The 23,723-nt window shown below is 54.0% G+C and overlaps 1 protein-coding gene across 1 annotated transcript in view; it reads left to right on the top strand.

Annotated features, from left to right (window-relative positions):
* Positions 1 to 23,723, top strand: part of SNX19 (sorting nexin 19) — a 50,578-nt gene that overhangs the window by 12,810 nt on the left and 14,045 nt on the right. The window contains exon 8 of the mRNA XM_029075284.2: positions 2,901 to 3,030. Within this exon, the coding sequence (XP_028931117.1) occupies positions 2,901 to 3,030 (130 nt within the window). The remainder of the gene's footprint in view (positions 1 to 2,900; positions 3,031 to 23,723) is intronic.

A 23,723-nucleotide genomic window follows, 5' to 3' on the forward strand; every position in this document is an offset into this window, starting at 1 on the left:
CCTCTTAATTATCAGCGACATTCATTGAGCACCCACTGCGGAGCGCTGTACTAAATCCTTGGGAGAGTACAGTACAACAGCGTTGGCGGACCCATTCCCCACTCGCGACGAGCTGACAGTCTAGAGGGGGAGACGGACAGTAATAAAAAAAAAAATCCCGAGGGCAGAGGCCTGTACCGACTCTTGGGAGAGTGCAGCAGGAGCCAGCAACGTGATTCCTGTCCTCAGGGAGCTGACGGTGTAAAGGGGATAGACGACGGAGAAGATGAAATAGAAATAGTGGGAGCGGAAGGAAAAGAACCTGTCTTGCTGGGCACCATGATGGCCACCAGGTGGCAGCTTCAGGCTTCGCCAGCGGAAAATCAAGGCTCCGGAAGCAACCGCCAGGACCGAGGGCAACCTGGGGCCGCTGGACCACAGCGGATGTCCTTCCTCCCTCTCCTCTGCTCCCCTGCCCCCCCCAAACCCCTAGGCATCCAAGTCCAGAACCAACTCCATCCCGTCTCTGGACCCCCCGGCTCGGATGGCCTCTGGGATCGTCCCCTGCCACGGCCCGGTCTGCGGATGGCCCCGGGAACCCCCAGGAAGGCCAGGGCATCGTGGGGCGAGCCTCCTCTGGGCGGCAGAGACCACGGGCTCTTTGGCTCCGGGGGAGGGGCCGAGCCCAGGCCGGCCGAGAGAACGGCAGTTCGGGGACAGGCTTGGGGCACGGACAGGACAGGAAAATGGGCAGAGGGCGGGGGGGTCTCCTACCCCTCCCTGTAGAGCTTAGGGGAACCAGCCCTATTTTTATTTTTTATGGTATCCATTAGACGTTACGTGCCATACTAAGAACTGGGGTAGATACAGGCTAATCGGATTGAACACAGTCCCCGTTCCCCATGGGGTCACAGTCCTAATCCACATTTTACAGATGAGATAATGGGGGCAAAGAGGAGTTAGGTGACTTGCCCCGAGTCACACAGCAGATAAGTGGTGGAGCCGGGATTAGATCCCAGGTCCTTCTGACCTCCAGGCCCGTTCTCTCTCCACTAGGGCATGCTGCTTCTTTCTGCCCCGTGCCCCCTGAGTTTAGCCCTCCCTACCCTGGGGTTGGTGACCCCCACGGGCGGGTATTCCTAGCGAGGTCTGGAGATTCCAGGGCAGCCAGATCATTCCCCCAGCCTGTTCCTCTTTGCCAGATCAGTGATCCCGAGACGGAGCCGGCCGGGCAGCTCCGGGGTCCGACTGCGGAAGCCGTTCCTTCCCCCCGGGGGGCAGGGCCGACCCGTCCACCCCCCTCCCGTACTGCAGGCTGGCACCTGAGGCCACTGAGAGGGCACGACTGCCTGTAATTAATTTTGACGTTTGTCTCCCCTGCTAGATTGTAGGATCTGGTGGGGTGGGAATCATGGCTACCCTCTCCTCTGTAGCGGGCTCTCCCAAGCACTTAGCAAGTACTCTGCACCAGGAAGTGGTCAGTAAGTCCCACTGATGGAGTGGGTAGCCATCCCAGAGCTGTGTGGAATCTCGTGCCAGGTCCCGGTGGCCAGGGGAGCTGGGGCCAGCGGAGTGGCTATCTGTTGCCACGGTGCACATACTGCATGCTCTAGAGGGCTGGTGCTGGGAGTTCCTTCGTTCAGTTGTATTTAATGAGCACTTTCTGTGTTCAGAGCACTGTACTAAGATTTAGGGAAAGAACAATATAAAGAGTGACATTCCCTGCCCATAACGAGCTCACAATCTAGAGCAGGGGAGGCAGACATCAATGCAAGTAAATAAAATTGCAGATATGTACATAAGTGCTTGGGGACTAGGACGGGGGAAGAGCAAAGGGAGCAAGTCAGGGTGACGCAGAAGGGAGTGGGAGATGAGGAAAAGTGGGGCTTCGACTGGGAAGGCCTCTTGGAGGAGCTGTGCCTTCAATAAAGCTTTGAAGCAGGGGAAAGTGGTTGTCTGTCAGATCAGAGGAAGGAGGGTGTTACAGGCCAGAGGCGGGATTATGGGCCGAGGTTCAGTGGCGAGACAGGCGAGATCGAGGCCCGGTGAGAAGGTGTGGGCTGGGTTGTAGAAGGAGAGAAGTGAAGTCAGGTAGGAAGGGGCAAGGTGATGGAGTGCTTTAAAGCCAGCGAGCAGGCCCCAGCTCTCAGGCCCCTGTCATCAAGCTGCTTACTGCCCCATGTCGGGAGACAGACAGGACAGGTCATGAGGAGGGGGCTGCCACGGATGAGGTGCCAGGAGAGGGGGTGGTGGCTCTTAAAATAGATCGTGAAGGAAGGCGGGGTGGGGTCTGGCCAAGGGGCGAGTGATATGTTCCCGAGGCTGATGGGAACAGGAGATCAAAATCTTCATTGCCACCAACCCAACCCTGATGCCTCGAGAGTTTCCGTGCAGTCAAGGAGTGCAAGAAGGCCAGTCTGGGACTGTTTCACCTGCTCTACACCCAGGGTATTTATTGATCCCTTAATCCAGAGCTGTGAGGACACTTGGCTCTCAATAAATACTCTGGATCAGTGGATAGTGGAGCAACCGGTACGAAAGGGAACGGTGTTTCTGTGGACCCAGTGTGGCTGGGGCCATGGGACCCACATTGGCCTTTGAGGTCACACACGCGCTCGTATGTGAATGTCACCGTACAGTGGTGTTTTCTCTAAGTATCTACGTTTGTGCAGTTTTATACATATTAAGCATTTCGAAGAGTACAATAAATTTAGGAGACATGACTCCTTCAAGGAACTTGCAGCCTAATGGGGGGGAGAAAGTAGATACGTAAATCAGGTGCAGGAAGAAGGAAGTCAGAATCATTATACACAAGAGCTAGGTGAGGGGCAGGGGTTGTGCGTATTCAGGGGGACTTAAAGCAGGTTGGCACAGGACCCGCGCACCCCCGACCTCTCTCTGCTCGCCTCTCCCCTCTGCAGAGTCTGAGACAGCCCTGGCAGACACGGCTCTGGACCTCCTCTTCCTGCTGATGAGGGAGCAGTGGACGTGGCTGTGTACGGAGGACATGCAGAAAGTGCTGCACCTCCTCTTTGGGACCTACATCCAGAGGTGAGTTTCCCGGCCATCCCCGGCCTCCGAGGGGTCCCGGGACCGCGGGGCGGAGATCCCCAGCAGCCTCTGGGCTGCGGGAGGAGGCGGCCCGGGGTGGGGATCTGAGAGAGCTTGGCATGGAAGCTCTTCCGCCGGGAGCTCTGCCTCCAGGAGCTGTGCGGCCGGTGGCCGGCCGGTGGTCCGGCGGAGGAGCGGGTCAACGCCCCGGGTGTCCGAGGGCTCGGCTCCCCGTCGCCTTCCTTCCTCCTGCCGGGCCTAGCCACCGGCCTGGGCTGTGGTCGATCTGAGCGTCGTTCCCCGTCCTGGGGGGCAGTGGGCAGCCCAGCTGTGGACCGGACCCCCGTGGGCTCGGGAGTCCCCCAGCTCTGGGCCTGTCCATAGCCTGGGTTCTGCAGGCAGTAGAGGAGTGCATGTTTGAGTGGTGGCATTTGGAGGAGATAGGGGATGGAGGGGGCCGATGAGGTGGGAGGGGGCTGGTCACAGGAGGTGGTCCGAGGAAGCTGACAGGGCAGGCTGATGCTGGGGCAGGCTGGCGGGGGGAAGCCGCCCAGGGGCACATGGACTGCCCTGGGACCACAGCGGCTGTAAATCCCCGTCGGCGTTTGTGACGGCTCCCAGCCGGTGTTGGAGTGAGCAGCGAGGTGCCAGTTGTCAGCACCCGCTAGGATCATGGCAGTCAGAACCCCTTTTGTTCCCCTTCCAGCACTCGGGCCATCTGCAAGGTCCAGCCCAGGCCCGATCAGCATTTTGGTGTGGTCCTCTCTGATTGGCCACCACCCCCCTTGATGTACGCGGGTGGGGTTGTTGCTAGCGGGAAGCATGTCTGGCGGTCGGAGTGGGGCCCTGGCTCCTGGGAGCCCCGGGAAGGAAGGAGGGGAGGAGAGAGCAGAGCCTGTCCCTTGATGGCTTCCCCTGCTGACCCACCCTGACCAACCTTGGCCAACCCTGGCCAGGATCTCAATTGAGGCAGCGGGGCCAACGGAAGCCTTGTATGCTTTTCCCGGGGCCTGGGGTGGCTCAGCAGGTGGTCCCAGCCCCTCAGAGCCCGTTCCCGGTCCTCGGAGCAGGACCAGCGCACTCACGGGTCACGGGCCTGAGCCTTTCATGGGGGCAGAACAAGGGATCCCCAGGTCTGGAGTCGGGGGTTGGAGGAGTCCCCTTCCAGGCGGAGCAGGGAGCAAAACCAAGACTCGCCCCTGACACATTTGCTTAGCTATCCCCTCTCAGGGCCCAGATGCTGGCCCAACCTGGTCGGTGCTGGAGGAGACCTCCAGAAGCCTCCCTGCTCGCACCCCACCTGTTCTTCTCTAATTATCATCAAAAATGGGGTGTTCGGGAAGCACTTATGAAGTGCCAAGCCCTGAGAGAACCAGATCAGACGCCGTCTCATTACTACATGGTGTTCACAGTCTAAGGTAGAGGGAGAACCGGTATATATAATCTGCATTTTATAGATGAGGAAACTGAGGCACAGAGCAGTGAAGTAACTTCTGGAGCAGTGTGGTCAAGTGGAAAGACTGCGGAACTGGAAGTCAGAAGGAGGAAGAGTATTGGGAGTTATTTGGGGAGCCCTGGTTTAGATGCATAGGATGGGCAGAATTACAAAGGACCCCATTCCTACCCACAGGGAGCTGACTCTCTAACTTCGAGAAGGTTGGGACAGGCATGGAAAGATTTACAGTCAGAGCAGTCAAAATAATTCATTAAGTATCCGGTTGAGTAAACATCTGTACAAGAGTGCTCAGGGTTGATATAATTCATATGTCCTGGAGTTGGTTGGTGGGTTCATATCCATTAGAACCCAAGAGACCTGATTTTTAATCCCAGCTTTTCTATGACCTGCTGTCTGGCCTTGGGCAGGTCACTTAACCTCTCTGTGTCTATCCCTCACCTGGAAACTGGGGATGAAATACCTTTGTGTGTTCTCTCTCTCCCCTCTTTGAGGGACGGGGACGGTGTCTACTCCAGTTGTCTTGTATACCTAACCTAGTGCTTAGCATAGTGCCGGAGACAGAGAAAGCACTCAGTAGATGCCCATAGTAACTTATTAACCCCACCCACTGAGCCCCAGAAAGGTCGGGTCCCCCACCCCGCCCCTGCACAGATGAAAGTCGGCTTCTAAGGGCCATGAAAAGAAAGAGCGAGCCACAGAGCTCGAAGAAATTAGGCAGTGAGCCTAAATCATTCCGGCTGCCTGACTTCTGCGTTTGTCTTTAGTCTTCTTGAGACGCCGTATGGGAGGCCAGCTCAGCTTTGAAACCCGTCCAGAAAGTCCTTCCTTGGGGGCTGACCTAATGCCTCTTTTTCCAACCGAAGAGCTGGAAGTCTCGCTGGCCGAAGGCCCAGGCGTAGTGTCCAGCAGTCCTCAGCTGTCCCTTCTCTGGGCAGCAACAGTCAGCTCGGCTCCCCGCGCCCCCAGGCCCTGGCTCTCCCCCTCACCCCTTTCCATCTCTGATCTCTCTCTCTCAATGCCTGGCCATGGGCGTGAGACCACTCGGCAGCCCTGGCCGCCCACCGGCAAGGCTGCTCTCGGCAGGCTTGTTGGGGGAGCAGAGCTGATGGGGTGCGGTTAGCAAGGGAGCGGAGCTAACAAGGGAGGGCGGTAGATGGGGAGCAGGGGTGATAGGGGCGACGCGGGCAGGGGCCGAGCTGAGATGAGGCATTTATCCTTGTTTGCGGACATTCCCCCGCGGGAGCACCCGAGCTCGACAGGCCGCCCATCTGGGGACCCGGCCGGCTCCGCCCTGCCCCCGTCCCAAACCGACGCAGCGGGGGCACGGCTGGGCCCTCGGGTCAGCCGCGTTGGCCGCTCGTGACGGTTCTGGGCCTTTTATTTTTAAGCCGGCTGACGTAACCCCAGCTGGCTTCTCCGAACCCGGCCCCGGGAGCCGCACAGCAGCCAGAAACCCGATCCCGCCGGGTGCCGTGAGGTGGGCGCGGGGTCAGGCCTGGTGCCCTGCCCTGCCCGGCCTGCCCACAGACCCGCTCCCCAGTCCCCAGCTCCCACGACATCTCTGCCACCTGGGCACCCCAGCCCCAGGCCTCGAAGCCACCATCTGTGGGGCGGCCTTTGAGGCCAGCATCAGCTCTTAACTGGCAAATGTCCAAGCCCTGGCACGGGGGGGCAGGGCTGTACCCCCGTTCACAGCTCTCTCCAGGGGTTCTCTGCCCTTAGGGTTCCTTTCCCACCTCAGATTGGGTCACCCTCCCCAGGGTCCAAGCCCTCCTCACTCCAGACCCAGTTCCTGTCAGCGGTCTCTGCCCCGGGGGTACAGCCGTCAGTGCCCGATCGTAGTCCGCCCCCCTCCTCCTCACCCCCGTGCGTCTGGCCGACGTGGAGGGGGCTGGGAGTGTAAATACAACTCTCAACCCCACGACCCCTCCTTCCACGCTGCGATCGGAATAGCTCTGGTCTGAGCCAAGCCCCATAAATCTCCCCTGATTGTTGATGGCGGGCGGGCGGGTGGTGGGGGCCGGGGGAGCTGGGGAGGAAAAGTTAGATGACCGAAAAAGGTATTGTTGTGTCAAAGGGAGGCCGGGCAGGCACGGGGGTCGAGGCGGGCGCTGGGGCCGGGAACATCGGGTTATGTAACGTCGAGAGTTCCTCGCCCGGAGCCAGGAGGTGGGGAGGGGAAGGGAGACCGGGACGGGTGGGATGATCCTGGGAGCGAATCGAGCCTGGGATCCCTCCGTCCCTGCCCAGACCCAGACCAGGCTGGCCGTCTCAGGCCTCCCTCTCCGGCCTCCTCCTTTGCCTTCCGCTGGAGCGGGGGCCCCGGCCGGCCACCCCGCCAGTACAGAAATGGGGCCGATGAGGTGAGCGGCGGAGCTTAAGGAAAAGAGCACGGGCCTGGAAGTCAGAGAAGCTGGATTCTAATTCTGCTGTCCCTCTGCCTGCTGTGTGACCTCTAGCGAGCGACTTAACTTTTCTGGGCCTCAGCCCCTCATCTGCAAAATGGGGCTCAAATACTTAGACTGTACGCCCTATGTGGATTGCTTGACTATACTTGACCCGATCATCTCATTTCTCCCCCACCACTTATTATATTGGTTGGGACCAAGGTAGTGCTGAACACATGTCATTATTATCGTTACTATTATTATTTTAGGGCAGGGCCACTGCTGGTCCAAGGAGAGGGAAGGAACCTCCTGAACCCTGATATAGTGACGCAAAGGGAGAAAGCACCACCATCTGTGGACAGCAGGGGCGGAGGGAGCTAAAGGGCTGACCGGAATCTGCCCCTACCCCCTTGGAGTCTCCTCCAGCCCTGGGGTACTGGTGACGAGCAGCCTCCAACCCCATTTTCTTCCCTTCTTTTGGGGCCATCCAGCCAGATGGGAAGTGCCTGTGTTCACCTAGGACCCCTGGGCCTGCTCTGCGAGTCTGGCTCTGGCTTTGGCCGAAGCTGGGCGGACACCTGGGGCCGGAGGGGGAGAGAGATCCAGGGAGGATGCCCGGTGTGCCCCGGAGGTAAGCAGGTTGGCAGGAGTGGGCTTTGGACAGAACTACTGAAAATCAGTCCAAGGGTCTCTCCAGCCACAAACTCGCATTGACTCCATCTCCCCTTCTCTGAGCCCCATGGCTTCCGTTTCCCACACTGTCCCTCACCAGCTTGTGTCTCTGCCACCCCCGTAGCACTGGGCCCGGAGAACGAGCATCCGCCCACCTGCAGCAGAGCCCTTCAGCTCCCTCTCTGGCCCTCAATCTCAGAAGCCAGAGCACAGTGGAGCAGGACAGAAGCAGCATAGAAAAATGTTGTGTCTGGCACCAGTGGTCTGGTTTCCACCAGGCACAGTCTGGTGCCCATAGTCCCGGGCACAAAGGCTGGTGCTGATTTTCATGGCCGTCTCACAAGCAGCGAGACCCAGTCGGGCAAAGGGTGGACCCTAGGAGGAGAAAAAGACCTGTATAGTGTTGCGTCCCTCATAGGGTTTATTGGTGATGGCCCAGTGAATGCCGGAATAATGGAACCATTTTCAGCCCCTGGTGGTTTTCCTCAACTCCCAGAGTGACAGGGCATCTGTAGGGGGTCAACCAGTCCATCCCCGGCTCCCCTCCCTGTTAGCTGTGGGCCCCTCGGTGGACAGGGACCAGGGCTAGCCACAAAGGGGCCTAGACACAGTGTTTGGCACAGAGTAAGTGCTTAGAAAATACCCTAATCCTAATTATGCTACCCCTGCCCACAGGCCGGGCCACCGCTGAATCGTGCCAAGAGGATGGGTGTCCACCCTTTCCTCGAGGCTCTCTGGGGCCACTGGCTCCTTGGCTGGTGGAGTCACCGCAGGGGCCCGGCAGCTAACAAGTCCCCGATCTGCTGGACTTCAGCCCTGCCTCCCAGCCTCAGCCTCCGCCTTGCTACCTGCTTCTGGTCCAAGCTCTGGCCAAGATGACCGGCACCCACTGTCCCTTCCCCCATATCAGGGGGTGTCTGTTTGAGGGGCCTGGGCCCCCAGTCTATCCTTCTGCGCCTCTCATAAGTGCTCTTGGCCTAGGCAAAGTTTGCCTTCTCAAGGCTGGGCCCTGGCCAGGCTGGGCCTGAGAGCCCCGGGATATGGTGCCACATATTCTTCCCGCTGCTGCTAATCCCCAGATAAAGACATCCTGTCTATCTTGTCACATCCTGGCTGTCTGCACTTGGAAACCGGAGCAGAGAGAGAGCGTGTGTGACGGGGACGGTATATATAGGGAGGCGGCGGGAGGCAGGGGCGTGTGTGTCTGACCTTTCACCCGGGCCAAAGAGTTTGTCCCGCGGCCACAGAGCCGAGTCCAATCGAGGTTTAGCTGTCTGCTCTGGAGACTCCCGGGCAAGGCCCCTGAGCATTCTGGATGGTGAGCTGTCTCCGGACCGGGAGCAGGAGGTGGTCTGCAGTGGAGGTGGCGGCCGCCGTATGTCCGTGACTCACCGACCGGAGCCACCAAGTGTGGGATCGTACCCTACGGCTGCCCGGGCCCTAACCCTGGGGAAACCTCTGCTTGTTAAGGAGTGTGGGGTTTGGAGGAAGGTTCGCTAACAGACGGTTGCAAAACGGGCCTTCTCTAGTAAAAGTTGACTCTGTGCTGGGGGTGGATTCCAGGTAATCAGATCAGGCGCACTCCAGGCCTCTCGGTTGAAGAGGTCGCTAGAGGTCCTAGTGGAGAAAGCACAGGCCTGGGAGGCAGAAGGTTCTAATCCCAGCTCTGCCAGAGACCTTCGGCAAGTTGCTTCACTTCTCTGGGACTCAGTTACCTAATCTGTAAAAAGGGGATAAGTGCGTTGAGCCACCTTATGGGGCAGGGATTGTGTCCAACTTGATTAACTTTTACCTATCCCAACACTTAGAACAGTGCTTGGAACGTAGTAAGTGGTTAACAAATACCGTAACGATGGCTTAGTGCAAAGAGCCCGGGCTTGGGAGTCAGAGGTCATGGGGTTCTAATCCCCGCTCCGCTGCTTGTCAGCTGTGTGACCTTGGGCAAGTCACTTAACTTCTCTGTGCCTCAGATACCCCATCTGTAAAATGGGGATGAAGACTGTGAGCCCTACGTGGGACAACCTGATTACCTTATGTCTATCCCAGTGCTTAGAACAGTGCTGGCACATAGTAAGCACTTCACAAATACCAACATTGTTATGATTATTATTATTATTACCATTTTACAAGTGAAGAAACAGAGGCTTAGAGAGATTAAGTGACTTGGCCAAGATCACAGAGAGATCCAGTGGTAGACATAGGATTTGAATTCAGCTCCCCGCTTTCAGAGCATTCGAACCCAGCTCCATCTCAGGTGGAGCCCAGGGTGGCTGCTTCTCGTCACGGGCACCAGGGGATGCTGCAGGACGGACACTGGGTGCCGATTTTACAGGGGATTTGCTTTCGAGGCTACACCCGAGCTAGGTCTCTGCCAGGGGGGCACCAGGTCAGGGGGCTCGAGTCAGAGGTCAGAGCTATGCAGGAGGCCTCGCCAGAGCTGATGACGGAGACACGGTCCATGGCACGAAGATCTCAATGACTCAGTTTGCCAGGCAATCCTCCTCCAAACCTGCCCCCCCCGCCTCCGCCCTGGCTTCCCTAATGATTTCGGGAAAAACCCATCAGCCTTCCCTCCGCAGATCTGGCTCGATTCCAGCGTGCCTTGTCCTCTGCAGGCAGCCAAGTCCATCCTCTGACCTCCTGTTCTCAACCCAGTTGAGTGTCTGACATCTGAAGATGCCTCGACCCAGATCTCTCCTTCCTCCCTCCCCACCGCTCCCCCCTCCACACCCCAGCTGGCAGGACTGAGCGGTGATGGTCCGGGTGGGAGCTGCACGTCTCCAAATCGACCTCTAATGCTTCTGAAGGACCCCCCCCAGTCGCCCCCTTCTCTTGAGCCTTGACAGGGCTCTTCTCAGGCTTGGGCACCCACAGCCTTTTGGCCCAAGTGCAGGTACAGCGCTTGTGGAAGGTCTTGAACATGTCTGCCCTTGGTAGGGAGGTTCTTGGGGAGAGAGTTCCTCAGTGAAGTCATCGTTTGGTTCACAAATGGACACAGGACATGCTACATCTTTGTTCTCTGCGACCATGCAGACGGACTCACCTTAAGGAGCTTTGGACCCCTGACTTGGAGACCACCAGTGATCCCTATGTCCATGTTCCTGTTGGCCTGGCAGGTATCTACTGGGCTTCTCTCTTCTCAGCCCTGTCCCCTGACTTGTGGCTGGACTGGATAGATTTTAGGGTTGTCTCTCCCACATGATTGTATACTTCTTGAAGACAGTGGCATGCCTGATCACTCTGCTGCACTCCTCCGGGCACTCCTCTCAGGAAATACGATCCATCGGCCTCTGCCGGTATGATGCGGCCCCAGCCCGGGAAGCTTGGGGTCCCCACCAGACAGCAGGGCAAATTGGAGTCGCCCCGTCCCCCCCAAACACCTAGAGCCTTTGCAAGCAGCGGGCATGCCAGACCCACTCAGGGGCCCTGAGTGTTGTGCCCAACTCAGGGACGGTGGGCAGCGCCTCACTGGGCAGGGAAGAGCAGAGCCTGGGGTTGGGGAGGAAGACTGCGTGCCCACTTGGGCGGCCCTGAGGAGCTGAACTCCGGACAGGGGGCAGGCAGAGCCCCCTGCCGGATTCCTTGCTCCCCAGACACTCTAGAGGAAAAGAATCACCTCCCTTGTGAGCCAGAGGGCCGGCGGGAAGGGTGAGGCATGATACTTTGCTACTCTGTTACCAGCCAACCTCCTTCCCAAATGAGCCAGCAGTAAATCTCTTCCTAGTCTCTCTCTTTCCCTCTCCCTTCTCCTCTTCCCTCCCCACTTCCCCCAATCTGTTCCCATTGTTCTTTTGGCTCTTTGCCCACCAACCTCTCAAAGGTTACTTTCAGCGTGTCTACCGCACGGCAAGGCCGCACCTGCCCCAGATGCTCAGTGGCTCGGGAAAGACAGGTCAGGTCAAATCTACAGCAGGTCAAATCTACAGCCCTCTCTGAGGCCCTCCGTGCCTTCGACACCACCCTTCAGCCAGGAAGTAGGAAGCTGGGCTGGGTGGCCGCATGCCGCTGCCTGTTCAGACCACTTTAGCTGGGACCATCCCAAGTCTGTGGGCTCCGTCACTGGAAGTGTGAGAAAAACACGTTGATTCCCGTGAGCAGGGGCTCTCTCTCAGCTAGACTGGCCAGCCTCCAGCTGATGATGGTATTCGTCAAGCACTTACTATATGTCAAGTACCATTCTAAGCACCAGAGTGGACACACAGTAGACAGGCTAATCAGTTTGGACACCTTCCCTGTCCCACTTGGGGCTCACACTCTTAGTCTCCATTTTTCACACGAGGTGACTGAGGGCCAGAGAAGTGAAATGACTTGCCCAAAGTCACACAGCAGGCAAGTGGTAGAGCCAGGATTAGAACCAAGGTCCTTCTGACTCCCAGGCCCGTGCTGCTTCCGCTGACTCTGAATTTTTGGACACAAACAATTGTTTTTCAGCCACAGTCAGTCAGTCAGCTGGGCCCAGCTCTTGGTTCCCTGTAGCATTTCAGGCCCGTGGCCTCCTGCTTGTCGGAGCTTGCTCCTTGGGGTCACATCAGGAACTCCTGACCCCACCATCTCTTCCACCTTGGTTCAGGGGTAATGAAGGAAGGGGGACCTGGAGGACACTGCCCCCCATCCCAGTGCCTTGTCCTCTCTCACTGCTGCCGCTCTGACCTACTGGGCAGGTCATTGGGAGCAGTGGGGCCTCTGGTTGCCCAGACAACCCAGAAGTTGCTGCACCCCCTCCCTCCCACCTCCCTCCTCCCCACCCCAGGTTTCCTCTGGCCTTGCCCTTTCCCCCCTCCAGCTGTGACTTAATTTTCCCCTGGTTGTGTGGCCCCTTTCATTAGCCTCCTTCCCTTCCTCTCCCTCCTGCCTTCCCAACAGACCCCGTGCTGGGAACTGGGGCGGGCAGGGTGGTGTGGATGGCTACCTGGAAGATGAGAACAGGCTTGGCTGCTCATTCCCACGGGCTGCCTCCTGGACCAGAGCGGCTGCCAGAGAGGGAGCCTAGCAGAATTTTGTCCTGAGATGCGGGTCCTTCTGAGCACAGGGCAGAGGAGGGAGCCCCTCTTTGAGGGACTGTTAGTACTGAGCCAGAGAGCAGATAGGGGCTTGGAAGCCAATCATAGGGAGGAGGATGAAGCCAGTGCAGTTCTGTGAGGACCCAGTGTTGTATTTCAGAGCAAAGCCCGGCAGCCAGAAGGGGTTGACTGGCTGTCAGCGGAGAGCTTGGCCCTGGACCTGTCCAAGGTCTATCTGGAACCCAGAGATCTCTGGACCACCTTGCAGCTAGAACAGCAAGAATATGCCTCTGCTGGGCCCTTGGCCATCGCCCCGCTCTGCCTCCCCAATCAGGTTTCCAGGGATCATAGAGCTCCCGCCCCTTCCTGCTTCCCCTGAGGTCTGCCTGGTAGGGTGGACACCGATGGCTCTTAGGTAGCCCCGACAACACTTTGCCCCCGCACGAGAGATGTGTGCGGTGATAGCCACACCAGGTAATGGAGTGATTCCCTGGGGAACAAGGTGTGCAAGTCTGGTAGAGCAGCAGTGTGCTGTAGAGGATAGAGCACGGGCCTGGGGGGGGGGTCAAAAGGTCATGGGTTTTAATCCCGGCTCCACCACTTGTCTCCTATGTGGCCTTGGACGAGCCATTTCACTTCTCTGTGCCTCAGTTACCTCTTCTGTAAAACGGGAGTGAAGATTGTGAGCCCTGTGGGGGACAGGGACTGTGTCCAACCCGATTTGCTTGTTTCCACTACAGCATTTAGCACAGTGTCTGGCACATAGTAAGCGCATGGTAAACTCCATTATTATTATGTCTGGATTCTAAAGCGTGGACTCTTGAGGGGGAGGGGACTCCACTCCCAAGCTGCAGGCCGCTGCAGTGGGGGGAGACCGAGGACTGAAAATAGAAATGTCACACACGTAGGTGTCTGGGACCTAAACTGTTCAGGACTGCAGTAGACCGGCCAAAAACAGGACTGTCCGGTGGGAAAACGGGCAGATGGTCACCCCGCTTCTCTCACGAACTCCGGGGTGGGTGGGCTGAGATGCTGCCTCGACTCTACTGGCATTGCAGTGGTCTGGGCCCTGAAGACCAGAGGGTTAGTGTGGGTGGCATGGACCCTTCACTCAGGGCCATATCCCAAAATACCCGTGTGGTCTATCAGTAGAGCTCATAACTTCATGACTCTGTTTGATTTTTGCCTCTCATCTGAGCTTGGGGCCTCCTTGGCTTAAACACAGAATGTTGGCAGCTGCCCTGTCCTGTAGAATTTATAAAGTGTCCCAGATGTGAAGCATGGCTTGTCCCCTCACCACCTCACTCCAGCCCAGGAGTTAACTGTCTGTCCTAAACCTAGAGTGGTCCTGGGGCTGTGGCAGCTGGCTTCCTTGCCCAGGAGAGAAACCTGTGGGAGACAGGGTCCAGGGAGGGGCCAAGCTTCAGCAGAAGAGAGGACTCGGAACCGGTCAGGGAGCTGTTGTCCTGATTATCCAGGGTTCCTGGTGCCACCCCCCCCCCCCAGCCTGAGTTACCTCTCCAGCCTGTTCTAGCCCCTCTCTAGTCCAGCTCCTCGGTGCCCTACCCCATGATCTAGAGTTGGGGGTTTTACATGGTCAGTCAGTCAATCGTATTTATCTACCGGTTACTGTGTGCAGAGAACTGTACTAAGATCTTGGAAATAACAAAGCAGACACATTCCCTGCCCACCACGAGCTTACAGTATAGTGGACTTTATCTTCTTGCACTGGAAACCCGAGGCTCAGGTGAACTGGCACTTGAGACCCCATGGCTTCTGGGGGCAGCCTCCCTGGTTACCAGTGCCTCAGTGGGAGCGGTAGTTGACATATTTTGCTTAGTAACCCAAAATCCCTGCTTCATTAAGTTCTTGGCTCTAGGGTGGCAGTGAAATACGTGGGGAGTAGGGTGGACCCCACCTCTAAAAGGGACCGAACAATATTAAAGAACATCAGGCAGTAAGCAATGTAAAATCTGTGGTCCAGCCAACCAGCTACTCCCTCACCATCAGTGGCAACAGAAAGCTTGGGTGGTGGGCAGTGGATATTCCTCCCAATGGTTAGGGATTTTCCTCTGAAAAACCATTATAGACCTCGCCTCCATGAATATATCCCAGCCCTTCCTGAACCTATTGCTCTTTTCTGATTCCCCAACTTCCTGGAATAACAGATTCCATATGCATCCCACCCGCTGCTTAAAAGGTCTCACATGGTCCTGGGATCTGTTAACTGGAATATGGCAGGCGAGGCCCAAGAAGAAGTCTTTCTACTATATTTGCACAGACTCTTGTTAAGGCTTGTGTCCAGTTTTGGTTTCCACATTTTAGGAGGGTGGTGGAGGAGCTGGAGATGGTCCAGAGAAGAGCAAGTTAATTAGTTAAAGGGCTGGAAAGCAGACCCCAGGAGGGAAGATTAAAGCCTCTGGTATTCCTCAGCTTGGAAAAGAGAAGGCCGAGAGACTCTCTCTCCTGAGATTAAGAAAGGCTATCACAGGCGAACACCGTCAACTCTTTTAGGGGTCCACAGAAGACAGAACAAGAACATTGAGATTGGCTTAGGGTAAGACTTCTCCACAATCCAGCTGATACAAGGATGGAACAGTTAATTAGAAACAGTGTGGCCTTGTGAAAAGAACCCAAACCTGGAAGTCAGAGGACCTGGAATCTAATCCTGGCTCTTCCATATGCCCACTCTGTGATCTAGGGCTAGTTACTTACCTGTGCTTCTGTTCCCTCAACTGCAAAATGGGGAATTCGATACCATTTCGCCATCCTACTTAGACTGTCAGCCCCATGTGGAACCTGATTATCTGGTCTCTGCTCTAGCAGTTAGGACAGTGCTTGGCATGTCTTGTCTTATGCCGTCGAGTCGTTTCCGACCCATAGCGACACCCCGGACACATCTCTCCCAGAACGCCCCGCTCGTCATCTGCAGTCATTCTGGTAGTGGATCCATAGAGTTTTCTTGGTAAAAATCCAGAAATGGTGTACCATTACTTCCGTGCAGTAAACTTGACTCTCCAGCCTCAACTCTCTTCCATGCTGCTGTTGCCCAGCATGGGTGAGCTTTGACTTGTCAAAGCTTGCCTTCCACTCACCACTGGTCAAGCTAGGAATGGAATGGGTAGGCCTCTGCTTGACTCTCCCTCCCGTAGCCGAGAGTAGTAGTGGAAACTCTGAAGGTGTGACCCTGAGTCCTTAATATATACCACAGTTATTAGGGAGAATGTGGAACCTTCATTGCCGGTGGTCTCTAAGGAATTAGTGCTACTCTGCCCCTCCCCCCTCTAGCCTCTCAGGGTATGTCTCAGGGATTTAGAAGCTCAACCAGAGGCAGGGGGCTACCGCAGTTGACCTCTGGAGGTACCAACCACCTGTGGCATTCTATACATGCTCATGACCAATCCCCAGATCTACTGACCTTTCCTCCATTTTATAAAGACCCCTCTGATCCAGCACCTTTGCTAATAACAATTATGGTATTTGTTAAATCCTAATTATATGCCAAGCATTGTATGAAGCACTGGGATAGAAAGAGAATAATCAGGTCAGACACAGTCTCCATCCCACATGGGTCTCATAGTGTCAGTAGCACCCTGCCTACAATTTTTCACTTGGGTTGCAGTCATCATGACAAGCTGGTAAACCCTGAACTGAAAATCCAGGAGCTGTGAAGCCAATCAGTCAATAGTATTTATTGAGCGCTTATTTTGTGTAGAGCACTGTTTCAAGTGCTTGGGAGAGTACAATACAACATTGCACGTACCCTGCCCATAACAAGGTTCCAGTATAAAGAGGGAGACTAATGAGTGCTATTAAATCAGAACTACTCGCTCAGCAAGCCCCATCATTCCCCCTTCGTTGTCATTCTTCTCCCCAGCACGGTCTAATGGAAAGAGCATAGGCCTGGGAGTCAGAGGACCTGGGTTCTAATCCTGGCTCTGCCCCTTGTCTGCTCTATGACCTTAGGCAAGTCACTCAACTGCTCTTTGCCTCAGTTCCCTCATCTGAAAAAACAGATAAAATACCTATTCTCCTTCCCATTAGACTATGTACTCCATGTGAAATGGGCTATGTTCAATGTGATTAGTTTATATCCTTCTGAGGGCTTAGTACAGTGCTAAGCATGCAGTAAGCACTGAACAAATACCACGATTATTATCGGCTTTGGGGAGCATTGGAAGGGAGCTTCGATGTCTTTTTCCTTTCTCTTCCTTTCTTGGCCTTCCATCTGTTTCCCAGCACTGACTTGCAGCAGGACCCAATGCACAGAACAAAAAACTAGGAGTCAGGAAACCCACACTTAGATCCCAGCTCTGCCACTGGCTTGCTGGGTAACCTTGGATAAGTCACTCAGCCTTTCTAAATCCCCGTTTCCTCATCTGCAAAATGGGGATTCAATTTAGTTGTATTTATTAAGCTCTTATGGTATGCGTGGCACCGCACTAAGCTCTGGGAGAGTGCTCTCTCCCTCTTCAATACCCTCCTAAAATTATATATCCTCCAAGAGGCCATTCCTAGCTAAGCCCTCCCCTCTGCCTCAAGTACACATTTGGCTGTGTATCCCTTAAGCACTTTGATGCTCACCTCAGCCCAACAATGCTGTAAATATGTAAATATTCTCATACTCCACTATTTCTCCCTATCCCTAATCTATTTTCATTTCTGTCTCCCTTGTAGATTGTAAGGCCCTTGTGGGCAGGGATGCATCCACCAACTCTGTTGTACTTGCCAAGTCCTCAGGACAGTGCTTTGCACAAAGTAGGCTCTCAGTAAATACCATTAATCCGTTGCTACATCTACTTGCAAAAGGCTATCAATGAGTATATCTTAACCATGTCCATCCTTTTGTGAACAGTGTAGAAAACCCATTTATGATAACTGCTGTCATCCTTCTGTCTAGTGCATTCTTTAGAGCTGAACAGAAGTCTTTGAGCTGCATTCTTCAGGATCTCCTTCCCCACTGTTGGTGGTTTAAGAAGAATTCAGTTGACATTTTGGAAGAGAAGAAGGGCCAGGGGATCCCAGTTCCCCATTGCGGCCACAGGCGGTTTACGAGGGGCCGACCAGGAATTACTGGCGGGGTGTTCTTGGTTCGCGGTGCAGAGGGTTGGCCCTCTTTTTATTTATTGAGGTCATTCCAACTGCCAATTTCCTCAGTCAACACTTAGTGAGGCTCCGGCCTGAGAGGGAAGACTGTGACCTCCGGCAAACCAACCCCAGGAGACCCTTTTTATAGAGAAGTAAGCGTCCAGCCCCAGGAACTGCCCTCTTGCCCCTTCTCAAATCAGGGCTTTCCCCACAGGCCATGTCTGAGGAGTTTTAACTCCAGGTCAATCACCACTTCTTTGAGGCACCAGCCCTTAGTTTGAGGTTCATTCCAGATTCATTCATTCAGTCAGTTGTATTTATTGAGGGCTTACTGTGTGCAACATACTGTACTAAGCATTTGGGAGAGTACAGTATAACAATATATAGACACATTCCTTGCCCACAATGAGTTGCCATCACCTCTCGAGCTCTCCCTGGCAGGATCTTTGTCTACTATCTACCCCCATGTTTGTCCAAAGGGGCCTTACAGAAGTGGGCTGTTGGTACAGTTTCATACAGCCCTGTCTGGTTTTCCCAGGCATGAGTTCCCCAGAGGTTGTCAGTGAAGAATAGAAGAGGGCCCACAGCAGAGCCTGGAGGGACCCCCACACTTTAGGAAGTGGGGGCAGAGGAAGAGCTAGAAAAACAGACTTAGGAAGATCATCCGGAGAGAGAGGAGGAGGACCAGGAGAGGACAGTGGCCACTGGAACCAAGGTTAGATAGCTTTTCCAAGGGAAGAGGGAGGTCAGCCACCATCCATTTCTCTGCTCATTTTCTTGGTCCTCAAGACTCAGGTGTGAGACTCCTCAGCCGTTTCTCACCAGGAATCTCCATGGAAGCAGCATGGGGTAGTGGATAGAACATGCGCCCGGGAGTCAGAAAGTCATGGGTTCTAATTCCATCTCCGCCACCTGACTGTTGTGTGACCTTGGTCGTCACTTCACTTTTCTGTGCCTCAGTTACTTCATCTGGAAAATGGGAATTGAGGCTGTGAGCCCCACTTGGGACAGGAACTCTGTCCAACCTGATTTGCTTGTATCCACCCCAGTGCTGAGAATAGTGTCTGGCAAATAGTAAGAGCTTACCAAATACCATTTTTTTTTGGTTGCCGTTGTATTCGGGCTTTTTTTCCCAGAGTCCATTGGGCATTGGCATCAGCCCCCTTGGTAGCCACCACTGGGTCGGGGCCGGCAGTGAACGGGAAAAGCTTCTTTCTGTCCTGGCCATGCTCACCCTCGGAGCCAGCAGGGCTGCGCGAGATGTCTCCGTGCGACTTCTGCAAGGGAAACGTGGGGCTATGGGAAAAGGGGGAAATGGCCAATCAGGAATTAAAAGCCCCATCTTGGGGTTGGCGTGAGCATGCTTGGGGTTAAGGGGAGGACTCTCTGCCTGGGCTGCCCCAGCGAGAATCAAGCCTGGTAACTGCTATAAGAGACACCCAGTTGGCATTTGGACTTCGTCGATCAGTGGTGGTGTTTGTTAAGGGCTTTCTGTGTGCCGACCACTGAACTAATCACGTGGGAAAGTATGTGTGCTATCTTTGCCCACAAGGAGCTCCCAGTCTGCAGGGGCCTCAACCAGGGAAAGATTGTAGGTTTGACCTGGCAGCAGTAAGGAAACACCTAATTTTCCATCCTTTTTGTCTTTTTTGCTCCTCTTCTCTCCAAAATCCTGTGGAATAGAAATACATTCAGCAGTCCAGCAGTCACTTTGGTTAGTTCAGCTTCCCCCTTGGGGCTGATCTCTGCCCCAACCTCTTTGCTGAGGCAGAATGAACACCCCAACACCCTCCAGGCTGATCAGACAAAACAGAAGGAACCACTGAACTGGGGTAAAGGTCTGCCCAACTCATTTTGCCCCTAACATAACCTGGGAATGGAAATGTGTGGTTTAGCCTGGAGCAAGTCCAGGGATCATCGAGCCCATGAAGACTTATTTACTAGGAGGACACAAACCACAGAGATCAGACTGAAAAAAATGGGTTTCACTACAGCAAGAGAGAACTGGATGAAGAAAGAATTCTTGCCAGTCTAGGTGATCAAACCCTGGAATAGTCCAGTCATCCGAGCAGTCAATGGTACTTTATTAGCTCTTGGAGAGTATAATACAATAAAATAGGTAGACCCAATCTACAGTAGGGAGAGGCAGACGTTAAAGTAAATTATAGCTGGATACATATGTAAGTTCTGTGGGGGTAAATCTGAATTAAAGGTTACACACCAAAGTGTGGAGGTGATGTAGAAAGCAGCAGAAGTGAGGGCTTAATCAGAGAAAGCCTCTTGGAGGAGATGTAATTTGAATAGGGCTTTGAAGATAGGAGGAGTGGTGGTGGGATATAAATGGAGAGGAAGTTCCACGCCAAAGGGTGAATGTGGGCAAGGGACTGAAGGTGAGACAGGCGTCAGTGAATTCATTGAGATACAGTGAGTAGGTTGGTCTTAGAGGAACCAACTGTGTGGCTTGGACTGTAGAAGATCAGTGAGGCAAGGTAGGAGGAGAGCTGTTCGAGTGCCATCAACTTTAAAGCCACTGGTTTGGATCACTTGGGCATTGGAGACAGTGGGCTGCATCAGTTGACATACTAAGCTTGTACAATTCTAGTATTCTCCATGTGACACTGAACTCCATGTCTGCAGCAAACTCCACCCTAATAAATCAGTCCAGCAGAATCATTTGTGACTTCAAACAGGACACTTGTGCTTGTGACAACCCATGTAATTAGCCAGATGATGGAGAGGCACGTCCAGGCACTCTCAGTTCTCCTACAGTGTGGGGGTACCCTCCCCCGACGCACCCCATGTTAAGGAAAAGCCTCGTTCCGGTGCTCACATATGTCCCAACCACTTCTTCGGGCACTGTAGCCCCATCTTTTCCTTGTCCAGATGTGTGTAGTCGGAAGAAAGGTCCCTAAGCAGCGTGGCTCAGTGGAAAGAGCCCAGGCTTGGGAGTCAGAGATCATGGGTTTGAATCCCAGCTCTGCCACTTGTCAGCAGTGTGACTGTGGGCGTCACTTAAACTCTCTGTGCCTCAGTTACCTCATCTGGAAAATGGGGATGAAAACTGTGAGCCTCACGTGGGCCAACCTGATTACCCTGTGTCTACCCCAGCACTTAGAACGGTGCTCTGCACATAGTAAGTGCTTAACAAATACCAACATTATTATTATTATTATTATTATTAAAACCTCAACAGAACTCTCCCCAAAATGCCTAGTGAGAAAATGGGACAGGGACTTTGTCCAACCCTTTTTGCTTGTATCCTCCCCAGTGCTTAGTATAGTGCCTGGCACATAGTAAATGCTTAGCAAGTACCACAGTTATTATTATTATCGTTATTATTATTCTCACCCCAGCTTCACAGTACTTAGGTAATTACTATTTCCCCATCCTCAATATCCCCCTATAGACTGTAAGCTCCTTGTGAGCAAGGATTGCACTTACCACCTCTGTTGTATTGTTCTCTCCCAAGCACTTAGCACAGTGCTCTGGACACAGTAAGCGCTCAATAAATACAACTGACTGATTGGTTGATAGCCCCTACTCTGACCTGTGGGCAGAGCCCGGGGCCCCGATGCAGCCATGGGAGGGCAGGAGTACTCAGCCCCACAGGCCCAGCTGGGCCCCTCCAGAAAGGCCGGCCCGAACCCAAGTCAGCTTAGAGCCGTCAGCCTGCCTGTTGAGAGGTGCGGGGAGACAGGCCTGGCGGGGTTAGGGGGGCGAAGGGTGGAGATTGAGGAGGCAGGGGGCTGGGAACAGGCCCCAGAGAGCAGAGATGTGTTACTTTTATCAGGTGTGAGGTTGGCAAAAACAATCAGTTCAGCGGAAATGCCCTGCGTCCCCTGAAGGTGGGGGCTACCAGGCGGATGGGCAAACACTTTGTAATAACGTGCCGGGAGGCGGGTGTTCGGGACACAGTGTTCAGGCTTTATACCATTGTAAACGTTTTACAGGGTGCGGTGAGCGGCCCGTTTCCAGGAAGCCAAAGATGTGTCTTAGAGCTTTTTTTTTTTCTCCTGGAGAGGTTTCCCAATGCCAGCCAATAGAAAGCTACCAAATATTTGGATGGGAGACCGGGGGGCACCCTATAAGGCGGAGGCCTATGTGTGTGTCGTTTGTTTAATTGGCCTGTTGCCTCCAGGAGCCCTAACTCAAAGTCACATTAAATAAATGAATTGAGGCAAAGTCCTGTTGAACGCAGGCTGGGAATTCAGAGTGGGATCAGAGCCATAGGTTGGCAGTGGGCCTCCTGGTCCACCTCGACTCTCCCAGCCAGCCCCGGTGCCCTCTTCCCCAGCCAACCTTGTTACCCTCTTCTCCAGCCAGCATGGACAGCCACTTGCCACCTGGCCACCCTTTTCCCCCAACGTTGTTTGCAGGGCCTGGGCAGTGGGGACTGTGACTCCCTCCCACCGTCAGTTGCTTCTTCTTCTTGCTGCCCCCTTCACTATGTCTATGCAAGAGGGGCCTAGGAGAGTTAGAGAGACCTACTCAGTCTCCTTCCACCTGAAACAAATCCAAAGGAAGGGGTGGTCACTCCAGAGGCTGGGGGGGCTAGTGAGAGGGGAAACTGAAGGGAATTAAAATGTAAGTTCATTATGGGCAGGGAGTGTGTCTACTTATTCTCTTGTATTGTAGTCTCCCAAGGACTTAGAACACTGCTCTGCACATAGTAAGTGCTCAATAAATACCATTGATTGATTGATTGATTGAGACGTAGAAAGCCTGGTTACATCTCGGGAAGGAGCATGACCAGAAGTAGTTTCCTCAGTTTTCTCCAGCACATCCGGGGCCTTTGCTGCTCCCATCAGCCACCAAGCTAGGAAAAGGGACAGAGAGGAAATTTCCTCTTTATTTTCAATCGTTCTCCCTTCTCCAGGTTCTGGCACGGAAAGGTACACAGAGTGGGTAACTACTGGGCATATCTTGGGCATCGAAGCCAGATGAAGTTGTGAAATGTCCTTGATTTAAGAAAAAGGTGAAAGTGGAGGACTGCCTGGAAGCAGAGTGATGGATTAGATGATTTCTCAAGGGTCTTTCCAGCCTGAGACTTCTCTGACCCTTCTTTTTTTCCCCCTCTCTCTCTCTATTTTTGATGGTACAAAGCGCTTACTATGTGCCAAATACTATTCTGTACACTGGGGGAGATACAAGCAGGTTGGGCACAGACCCTGTTCCATGAGGGGTTTACAGTCTAAGTAGGAGGGCGGAGGATTTTTTCCCCGTTTTTCAGATGAAGTGAAGCGACTCGCCCAGGATCACACAATGGACAAGAGGCAGAGCCTGGATTAGAACCCAGGGAGTCAAAGGTTGTTGGTTGGGGTTCTTTTGAGTCAGGAGCTTGTGTAGGCATGCAGTAATCCCGAATTCCCTCCAGTTTGGGATATCGGGTGAGTAGGGAGGTTCTGTTTGAGAGTTTGATAGGGTGCTTGGAAAGAAGAGGCTGCAGGGAAGGACCAAAGCCAGAGGCCTTCGGCAACCTTTCAAAATCCTGGGAGGCTTGAGGCGCATATCAAAGGTTTTAGTTTGTGTAGGCTGCTTGGCTTTTTCGATCAATCAACCAATCAGTCAGTGGTAATCTCTGAATGCCTACTCTGAGCAAAACACTGCTGGGAGAGTACAATAGAACCAGTAAAAATGGTCCCTTCCCTTAAAGAGTGTACAATCTAGTGAGGAAGACAGACACTGAAATGATTTAGAGTTAGAAAGAAGAAAAGTGGATATGGAGTTGAGTGTATGCTTAAGTAAAAGCATTTGTATAAACTGATTTAAGATGCTTGGAAGTTAATAAATTCTTCACTCACACTCCTTAAATCCTCATCTCCTCACTTTGGCTTCCTTTGGCAACAGGAATGCTCATTATAGCCCTCCCCGGCTTCACCCGGGCTCCAGCTGGAGGGCAGGAAAAATGAATCATGAAACTCCACAGGTAAACTAAAATCCTCACATTAGCCATTTAGCAATTTTGTCTTGCCGTGTACCAGAATGACTGGGAGTAAGCAGAAGGCCTGTTTGGGCTAATAATAATAATAAAGTTAGTATTTGTTAAGCGCTTACTATGTGCCGAGCACTGTTCTAAGCGCTGGGGTAGAT

This window comes from Ornithorhynchus anatinus, chromosome 11 (assembly GCF_004115215.2).
Source record: "Ornithorhynchus anatinus isolate Pmale09 chromosome 11, mOrnAna1.pri.v4, whole genome shotgun sequence".
Lineage (NCBI taxonomy): Eukaryota > Metazoa > Chordata > Mammalia > Monotremata > Ornithorhynchidae > Ornithorhynchus > Ornithorhynchus anatinus.